Source organism: Ruditapes philippinarum, unplaced genomic scaffold (assembly GCF_026571515.1).
Source record: "Ruditapes philippinarum isolate M1 unplaced genomic scaffold, ASM2657151v2 ctg6806_1_1_1_1, whole genome shotgun sequence".
Classification (NCBI taxonomy): Eukaryota; Metazoa; Mollusca; class Bivalvia; order Venerida; family Veneridae; genus Ruditapes; species Ruditapes philippinarum.
The window spans coordinates 24317-35065 of NW_026856120.1; the positions used below are offsets into that span (position 1 = coordinate 24317).

Sequence of the window (10749 nt, forward strand, 5' to 3'; positions counted from 1 at the left end):
ATAATCTTACATAATATAACGTTCCATATTATCTCTAAACATCCATCAAATTTCATTTAGTTATAGAAGATGCAATTTGACATTATAGTACACGAAGGAGTTGCTTTACGAATTTTATGAAATTGCAAAGGAATAAAACAGGTAATTATCTTAATTATTTTTTTACCTAGTATATTGCAATTCTACAATGTTTCTCTATAATCATTTATTTATGATATTTCCATTACATTTATCAAATATCATCAGTTAGTAAAATAAGACAAATTATCAAATCAGAACCTATAAAACATACCTTATTCTAAAATATATCAATTGATGACATCCCTTTTAAACTTAAATAACTTAAAGAAATGACATGCAGTAGAAGTACCATTTTATGTGCTCTATTAGTTTTTTTTGGATGCAAGTATTAACCATTTGAATCTGTGGTATCTTAATGTTAACACCAGCGCTAGATAATCCCGGAATCTCAATATTGAAAATGACATCATTCTTGCGCTTTTCGTGAATTGTGTACTTAGGAAGTGGTCATTATGTTGATTATGAAAAAAGTATGATTTATATAATAAAATGTTCGTTATATTAATTCAAATAGGTAATGATTTATTTGAAGCTTGTTTATGATATGTTATTTTCCTTTTTGGCATGGTATGAAAAGAGAGCATAATAGAAAATAAGGAGAAAAATATGCCTATGCTTATTGACTGCAAAGGAAGGACTGCATGATGCATGTTTTCCGCAACCGGTGTTTACTGGTATATTCTACCGGCAATGTTCTTCCTTTTGTAGTGGCAAAATCACAAATCTTGTAAGAATGCAGTATTTTATTGGGTAAGTATTACTTCACCTTTTTATTGAGAGCATTGATAATTGATTATGATGACACTGCCATACCGGTCTTTCCACGACCATCGCACTTTAAAATGTCCTTTGAAAGTATTTTCGTACTGTTTCACGCCGGTTTTGTCTGCAAGTCTGAAAACACGAACATTTAACCGTCAGGTAATTTTGATATAAATTGGAAAATTGCGCGTTATCGTGACAACATCTGTGTTTGTAAAAGCATTTTGATGGAATTCTGGGCATAAATCTCACTTTAGCAGACGACCAATTATCACTCTATAGTAAGAGAGTAAAATTTAGTAATGCGTCGTCAGAAATGTGTTCTAATGTACTTCAGTGTTTTCGTTTTGATCGTTGATATCTAGTGACACGTAATATTACGTTTAAAAGTAAACAAAAAATCTTTAAAAAAATATCAGCATTTGCAAGAAAATCATCTGACTTGATCCTAATGTCTAGCACTTTTATAAAAGTCACATAAAGAAATGTTAAATAAAAACGATAAATGTAGGAGATTGTATTTCTGTTGTTGGTCACGGCCGTTTATATTATTTACTTGGTCATTTATTGTCGGGATATACAGATATCTTTTCTTTCTTTCTCCATAGACTATAAAAACGCACTGGTTTTAATCAAATTCTTTTCACATTAAATATAATAGATATATATTTTTTATAAAACTTGTAGACATCATCTGTAGGCATTTCATTTCAATTGATAAACATTGTTCGACACTAACAAAGTCAAAATGTGAAAAAGAATAAGTTCACAAAAGTATTTTCCGGTTGAATGCAAGGCATGCATTTCAGACAACAAAACGTCAGCAAAGCGATGATGTGCAATATTTTGACCGTTCGTTTCATTCAACAAGACAAAGCTGGTGGTGTTCAATGTACAGTCATACAGCCTGATTTCTCCTATTTTTACGCAATTACTTTACTCAGATGAAACAGCTCCACGCATGATGCTAAAGTTACCACGATTGTTTGCAAATATCAATTACTTTAAACGATATTCACTGGCCCAAATCGAACACTTCTTGGATGAGAATGATCCTTAAATGAGAGCTTGTATTAACAAAGCTGTGCCGTGTGCTCTGCTGTCTTGTATACTGAGAGAATATTTTCACAAATTAGCTTAATAATCTAGTAACAATATGTGATATCAAAATGACTTTGCGGCTCAAGTTCAAGCTTTACGTGACGTAACCACTAAAAATGTGACGCGCTGACAATAAGTACGGCAACAAATCAGGCGCAATTTAGCTAATTATCATGTACGGCAGCATTTATTTGTTGATGTCGTGTTAGAATCGAAATAATATATCCAAATCGGAGATTTTATTACTTGATAACATTACTGTTTGTCGTTCGGATGCGCATCATTATATCACTCGGGCTACGCCCTCGTGATATAATTCCCCGCATCCGAACTCCAAACAGTGATGTTATTGAGCAATAAAATCACAGTTTGGGATATATTATTTCTTAAACAACATATTGCTTTAGTTAAGATTATATGTGTCCAATTTTAAAAGCTCTTGTGCATATTGCATTTTCCGTGAGTCTCTTTAACTTAAATATTTAATGGTAATAGCGTTTCATGCTTAATGTCGATTAATCAAAACAATTTATCTGGTATTGCCTCTCATATCATATTGATTTTACTACTGGGAAGCTGAGCTTTAAATTACAAGTAAAGCATCACTTTGTATGAGGTAATTGTCATCAAAATGTTCCGAAATTATTGTGTTGTCTCAATTTATTGCTAATAAAGAAACATTGTTATTGGTAATTACATCATTGCTTTCCTGTTTTTCTTTCTTTCTTGTACCTTATTGCATTGGGTGATTGCAATGCACGTGTTACTTGGAAAATGTATTGTATATTATTACTACAAATCAAAGAAAACAGTTTTATTATGTTCTTTTTAAATCTTAATATACATGCAATTATTTAATTACATAAGGTCTATATAATAGTGAAATTATCATAAATATGTTGTTTTATTTCTATCTTGTTATTGAGATACAGTAATTTGTTCGTGTATAAACAAGCATCTTTACACCTTAAACAAAGATATGTGATTTAACGATGTATTTCACAGTCCTTGTTTATACTTCGAACAATGGACATCCTGTAAAGAAATGATCTGAATTGTAATACATGAACAAAATTGATAATTGATATTCTGTGGTAATGTCATTCAAAATAATCTTACATAATATAACGTTCCATATTATCTCTAAACATCCATCAAATTTCATTTAGTTATAGAAGATGCAATTTGACATTATAGTACACGAAGGAGTTTGCTTTACGAATTTTATGAAATTGCAAAGGAATAAAACAGGTAATTATCTTAATTATTTTTTTACCTAGTATATTGCAATTCTACAATGTTTCTCTATAATCATTTATTTATGATATTTCCATTACATTTATCAAATATCATCAGTTAGTAAAATAAGACAAATTATCAAATCAGAACCTATAAAACATACCTTATTCTAAAATATATCAATTGATGACATCCCTTTTAAACTTAAATAACTTAAAGAAATGACATGCAGTAGAAGTACCATTTTATGTGCTCTATTAGTTTTTTTTGGATGCAAGTATTAACCATTTGAATCTGTGGTATCTTATATAGCATTATGAAAAGTGTGTGTTACCGTGACAACATACTGTGTAAACAGTAAAAGCATCCTGACAGAAGTCTCTGTTATGAATCACACTTCTGTAGAACAACCATTATTCTCTGTTTGGAAAATTACGTTCAGTAATGCAACATTAAAAGACCAGTTCTGTTATACAGTACATCTCTTCTTCGTTTGAAAGTTTACTGCATTAGTTTTAGCATTGATGTGGAAAATTACGTTTAGTAATGCACCATTAAAAGACAAGTTCTGTTATACAGTACATCTCTTCTTCATTTGAAAGTTTACTGCATTAGTTTTACAATTGTTGTAAAAATTAAATGATTGTCAAATATTCATTTGCTTTTTCATTTTGAATCTGGTGCATTATTTGGAGCTATTTCATCAGGCATACCGTAAACTTAATGTATAATAATTATATTGTCTGAAACATTTTCTCTTTTCACCAGGTGAGATATAATTGAATAAGTAATCAAAGCAATGTCTACATAACGTATTGATCACTAATTTTCTTTTATCTATTTCATCCGTTTAATGTATTGGATAATTATATCTATTGTATAGTGCAATGTCTTTGAATTGACTCAATATGGAATATGCATAAGAAAGATGCACAACTGATTTTATTTCTTTCTCAACTAAACTGTATTGTTATGTCAATGAAAAATTGTTGTCAAGAATAATAATTTTTCATCTTTTCTCATAGATATTTTTTTCAATTTTTTAAAATAGAAAGAAACATGAAACCTTAACGCGAATAACTGATGAAATTATATCAATGGAATTTCTGTCCAAATTATATCGTAATAAAAAGAATTATCTAGTCAATGTTTAACTACAACCCAAATTGGACGGATTGATATTTTCATTCAAATCCCAACAAATGGCTGCATGATCAAGAGCAATAAAACTATCCACGAAAAAAGGTTATAGACCGAAATATTCTTAATCTAAGAATACGATAATATTTGCTTCATTTTGTATTTAAAAAGAAACTTCATGTTAAATATATTGATTTCTTATATATATAAGCAAAAACGCTAATTTAAATTTGCCGTAGCTTTCGGCCTTGCGGCCTTCTTCAGCAGCATTTATTCTACATACAAATATATCAAACAAAACAATGGAAGTGACGTAACGTCAATGAACGACGCCCGCCGTGGCGTTGTTTGCCGTCTGCCGCGTTATTCTTTGGTATTTACTCCATACGGTCTATAGGTTCTTAATTTATTTTTCCACAAATTTTCTATTGTTACGTCACTTCCATTGTTTTGTTTGATATATTTGTATGTGGAATAAATGCTGCTGAAGAAGGCCGCAAGGCCAAAAGCTACGGCAAATTTAAATTAGCGTTTTTGCTTATATACGGCAAGTTAGAGATTTTACTTATACATGTATATATATATATATATATATATATATATATATATATATATATATATATAGATAAAATTATAATGTTTAAGAAATAACAAACTCTATGTTAAATCGGTAGCGCTTTCAATGCTTTCTTCGCATATCTTCAGCCGAAACTTTAATAAACAATAAACATATAAACAAATTACGTAACGTCATGAGAAAAAGCGGGAACGTTAAATGATAACGTATTTCCCGGCAAACACAATATGGTTATTTATACTGAAAAATTATAATATTACATGTATTACGGACATTGAGCATAATCCGTACAATCTGGCAGTGAATTAATGACATTTATTAAAAGGGAGGTAATAAAATTCACAAGTTAATGATTTTATGGCCACAAATTGTATGGTAATTAACAATTTTTACTCAATAAATATTGGTAAATAAACGAACAATTGGACTGAATAAAATCGCAAGCGTTTCTTTCATAATTAAAAATGAAGAGATTGTAATAAATACGAAGTACTTGTATATATATACCCTGTTAAACGCTAATTACAAATTAGCATTAAGCTGTGGTTTTAATAACTTGATTAAAAGTGTTTCTTTTTCTTCTCTAAAATTGTCACTTTCGATTAATATCTTATATAGAGGGAAAATGCTAAATTTACCTCCTGAACAATTATGTAAATGTTTATTTACTTGTAACATTCTGAGTTCTTCAGTGTTTGTTTGTTGCCTATGTAAAGTCATACGTTTACATAATTCATTTTTTGTTTGGCCATTATAAAACTGTTTACAGTTGTCACAAATTATTGAATATATCACATTTTTCGAAACACAGTTCATACTTTGTTTTATTTTAAATGTCTTACTGTTACAAAATTGTATTTCATTTCCTTCTAATAGAGAAGGACATGTCTTACACCTACTCCTGTTGCATTTAGAAACTGTTGTTACAGTATTATTTGTCATGTCGAACTTTGAAGAGGTTAAGATGTTTTGAAGATTTTTTGCTTGTCTTTTACTGTTTATAATGCGCTTCTTTTCTAAAACACTATTCATCCTTTCACTTTTTCGTAACACATTCTCACAAGATCGAATTGCTTGGGAAATATTGGTATTTTTGGGATTAAATGTTGTTACACATGGGATAACGTTGTACTTGTTGTTAGCTGTTATGTTTTCTTCAGTTTTGATGGGACCTTTCAATTTGGCTTTAGATATTCCGTCTGTAATAATTTCATCTGGGTAATTCTGATTTTTAAGTCTTGTAGTTAGTTCTAAGAGGCGCTTTTCTTGCAGTGTTTCTCCTCTTACTATAGTTATGATTCTTGACGCAAGGTTGAAAGGAATGTTTAACTTTGTATGTTTCGGATGACACGATTTAAAGTTGAGGTAGTTGTATGTGTCCGTCGGTTTACTGTAGATATCTGTTGTAATATGTGTTCCAGATTTCATAACTAATACATCTAAAAATGGCATGCTCGTTTCACTTTTATTCATCGTAAATTGAATACAGGGGTGTAAATTGTTTATTTCTCTTAATAAATCATCTGTGTTGATATTTTTCCCGACTATCAAAAAACAATCATCCAAAAATCTCTTCCAGTTCATTTTAATGTAGTTTGAAAAGTCGTTTCCGTGTATTGTTGATATTCTTTCGTAGAATGTTTTCTCTAGATATCCAAGTACCAAAGTAGCATAAGTTGGGGCGACTTTAGTACCCATAGCTGATCCTTTATTCTGGATATAATATTTGCCGTCAAAATAAGATACGTTATTCTTTAGGATAAGTTGCAGTGATTTCAATATAAATTGGTGTTGGAATCTAGTATTTATTTTATCGGGAAAATTTTCTATCCAGTGTTGAATTGCCTGTAAGCCCAGATCATGTGGAATGTTTGTATATAAATTTACGACATCAAAGGTAACTAAAATGGAATCTTCTTCTACATTTTCCGGCAAGTAATTCAGGAAATCTAAGTCATCTCGAATGAAACTTGGAACTTGTCTGCATAATGGTTTTAATATGAGGTCTAAAAAGTGGCTAAGTCTCTGTGTAACACTGTTAGGTCCCCCTACAATAGGCCTAAACTTTAAATCATCTGATGCAGAAACTTTAATGTATTCAGATTTATTATTTTTTATTGCCTCTTCAATTTTCCTACTTTTGTGAATTTTAGGTAATCCGTAAAAGAAGCTGGTTGAACTTTCAAAATTAGTCAAATATGTAGATTCCTCCTTTACCAATCCTTTACCGTGTTTATTTACAATATCATTTAATTCTTTCCGTGTCCTTAAATCTGCGTTTATATCTGTCTCTGAATAGTAACTTTCATCACTCAACATTTTCAAAATGTGATCTCTATAGTAGTTATTGTCCATACAAACTACAGCACCGCCTTTATCTGCTTCTTTTATGATTAATGATTTTTTTGACAATATACTTTTCAATGCTGATCTTTCTTCATTAAATTAGAATTAACATCAGATTTATTTTCAAGTGGGATTTTTCTTTAATGATTCAATAGCCTCTTCTAAAAAGATATCTTTACTTTTAGGAGGTTTCCATCCAGTTTTATTTCGTACTAAGGGTATATCGTTTCTATCATTATCTTTATCTTCTTCATGGAAAAACTCACTAAAATATGATGAACAAGATCGACAAGGAAAGGCGGCGCTCAATGAACGCAGCCCCCACCCGACCCAGCAACAAGCGCCATCGGTAAGGAGCCCAGGAGGACCCCAAAGAAAAACAGGACAGGGCACAAGGCAGAGCACGGGCAGGCAAATAATAAGCAACTGACCAGGAACTAAAAGAAAACAAATAAATGAATAAATATTAGGCCCATAAAGTCAAAAGGCACAGGGGAAGGGGACATGAGATACGGGGAAGGGGGGGGGGAATAAATAAAATAAATAAAAAATAGGGACAAAGGGGAAGATACTTACCGTAGACGAGAAACAACAAGAGACACAAGCAAAAGTGTCACCAAAACAGTATAAAACAACATAGACATACATCTGAGGAACACAGAGGGGCGCCGCCTTGGAACGGTCAGTAGCATAATAATGACTACTGGGGAGTTTAAACCGGTTAATGGTGCACCAAACCTCGCTCTTAGCCCCACCATGTTCCTATAAACGAGACAGTGTAAATAAAATGAATCCCCGCCAAGTGAAATTCTAACAGTTGTCATGTTTACAAAAGGTTAAATAAGTAAAACACTAAAATGATCATATAAAAACTGTAAAAGTAAACCCAATGACCATAACAAAAGTACTCAATGTCCTAAAGGAAGACAGAGCAACAAGAAAATCACCTACAAGGGCCCGACGAAGCAAGACAGAAGACAAACATTAAGGCAATTCAGTCCCAAAGGGCTTTAAGAACTGTCCATCATATAGTCTCCCACTTGGTCCGTCAGATGTAATCAAAAGAGGAACGCGTAGTGTCCAGCTGTAAATGGGTTGAACACTAAGCATGCGATATGTCTTAAAATAGTAGGGTCATAACCCCTTTTAATAAAACGTTTAATAATTTTAGTAAACACAACAGAAAAATTACAATGACCCAAAATCTTACGAAGTTTGTAAACAACATCCCCGTAAAAATCAGGCTGGCTAATCCCTTGTCGCAGAAGTGTTTTTAGATCACTATTGAATTTAGAAATTAAATCAAAGTTACGATTGTAAAATTTTGTAAAATATTTACGTAATTTATAATAGCGGTAGCCCTGTTTTAGTAGCTTACCGGTAATGAAAATATTTCGTTCGTTAAAATCCTTTACGTTGCTACAAGCTCTAGCGAATCTAATTAACTGAGATATATAAACCCCGTAAGATGTTGCATGCGGTACGTCTCCATCCAAATGAGGATAATTTACTATACTAAAATCAAAGTCATCTCTTTTATCATATATTTTCGTGTGAATCGAATTGTTTTTAATAGTGATATGAAGATCTAAAAATGATGTAGTTAAATTTCAAAAATTCGTTTTATTAAGTTGTAGCTCCGTAGGATAAATATTAGACACCATTTGATCAAAAAAGGAATTATCTAAATTAAAAATGTCATCAAGGTAACTGGAAGTGTTAAGCCTTAATCTAAGCCTTAATCTTCGACAAAATTCTTTTATATCAGTTTGTAATTCTGTTTTATTTTCCATTGGAGTGGGAGTAAATTTAAGCCCCTTGCTAAGTAATTTTACTTCACTTTCTGATAATTCTATAGTGGAAGAAAGATTTATTACCTTTGGTTGTATTTCTGAGCTTTAAGTAGTATCTTTGTTATTTAAAATAGATCCATGGTTTACATCACTTCCTTCCGAATCGTTTCTTCGCTGTTCACGAGTTTGTTTACATTTGCATTCCTTTAGTCCTAAAGAAGACTTTCTTGCATTTTTTCCAATATACGTTGTTCCATTTTCTGTAGAAGGTCTTGATGGTAGATTTTGACGGTTATTGTATCGATATTGATATCCATTTGTTTCATTTCCTCTATTATAATGACCATATCCCCTCTGAGTGTTGTTTCTTCTTTCATCATTGTAGCTATTAAATTGTTTATATCTTCTTTCGTGGGCCTTCACTGTTGAACTAGTATTTATTGATCTATTTGTATTTTCAGGTCGGATGATTGTTGAAAATCTAGTTTGTTGAATTCTTTCATTTCTATTATTTCTTTCTTGCTTTTTTTCTTTTTTGTTTCTTTGCCTATCTTCTGTTAGAAATATATCGTTACCATACTTGGTTTCATAATCATTTAACCAACCTTTTTTCTTTTCCCAGATATTCAATGACTTTTCTTCTTCATTCGTACATTCATTGGTCCACATTTGTTGAAGTTTTTCACATATTTCTCCATTTGACTTCTTTTTGAAGATAACGATCATCTCCTTGTCTATTTCATCAAATGTATCTTTGTATCTTTTTGCTTTATTTTTCATTATTTTGATTTCAGATTCGAACAATCGTACATCTGTATCTCTTCTTATTTCTTTGTCATCTGCATATTCATTTGGGATAAGCTTTGGTCGGTATTTTCTTGGTAGAATAGGTATTGTCTTGCACTTCCAACTATCGTAGATATCTGCCGTGTTTTGAAATTTTATATTGTTCCAATATGCTTGTTTTCTTTCATTAAGTGAGGTTTTCCATAGTTTTATCATAGATTTTCTTATTTTCCAGGATTGACTACTAATACTTGTGTCATCTGGTATGAATTCATCATTTTGACTCGTTCTCGAAAACCATCCATCATTTAAAAAAAAATCTTTCTACCCTTTTTCAAAATATTCTCCACCTACGTCTTGTGGCCATAAAATCATTAACTTGTGAATTTTATTACCTCCCTTTAATAAATGTCATTAATTCACTGCCAGATTGTACGGATTATGCTCAATGTCCGTAATATTATAATTTTTCAGTATAAATAACCATATTGTGTTTGCCGGGAAATACGTTATCATTTAACGTTCCCGCTTTTTTTCATGACTTTACGTCATTTGTTTATATGTTTATTGTTTATTAAAGTTTCGGCTGAAGATATGCGAAAAAGCATTGAAAGCGCTACTGATTTTACATAGAGTTTGTTATTTCTTAACATTATAATTTTATCTATTTCAACACTGCACAAGTTACATTTATCACGTTTTAATATATATATATATATATATATATTATATATATATATATATATATATATATATATATACGAGGGGAAGTCACATTTATCACGTTTTATATATATATATATATATATATATATATATATATATATATATATATATATATAATATATATATATATATAATATATATATATACGAGGGAAGTCAGAAAATATCCGGACTTTTTGACTCGTTCTCGTAAAACCAT

At 30.9% G+C, this 10749-nt stretch overlaps 1 protein-coding gene across 1 annotated transcript; it reads right to left on the reverse strand.

Moving 5' to 3' along the window:
* Nucleotides 1–5895: 5895 nt before the first annotated feature.
* Nucleotides 5896–9819, reverse strand: LOC132745435 (uncharacterized; the record flags this gene model as incomplete). Its single annotated transcript, XM_060734349.1, has 2 exons — nt 9645–9819; nt 5896–7335 (listed from the first exon to the last, which is right to left on the reverse strand). Coding segments are annotated over exons 1-2 (1615 nt in total), but the record flags the coding sequence as incomplete, so codon positions are not given.
* Nucleotides 9820–10749: the final 930 nt, after the last annotated feature.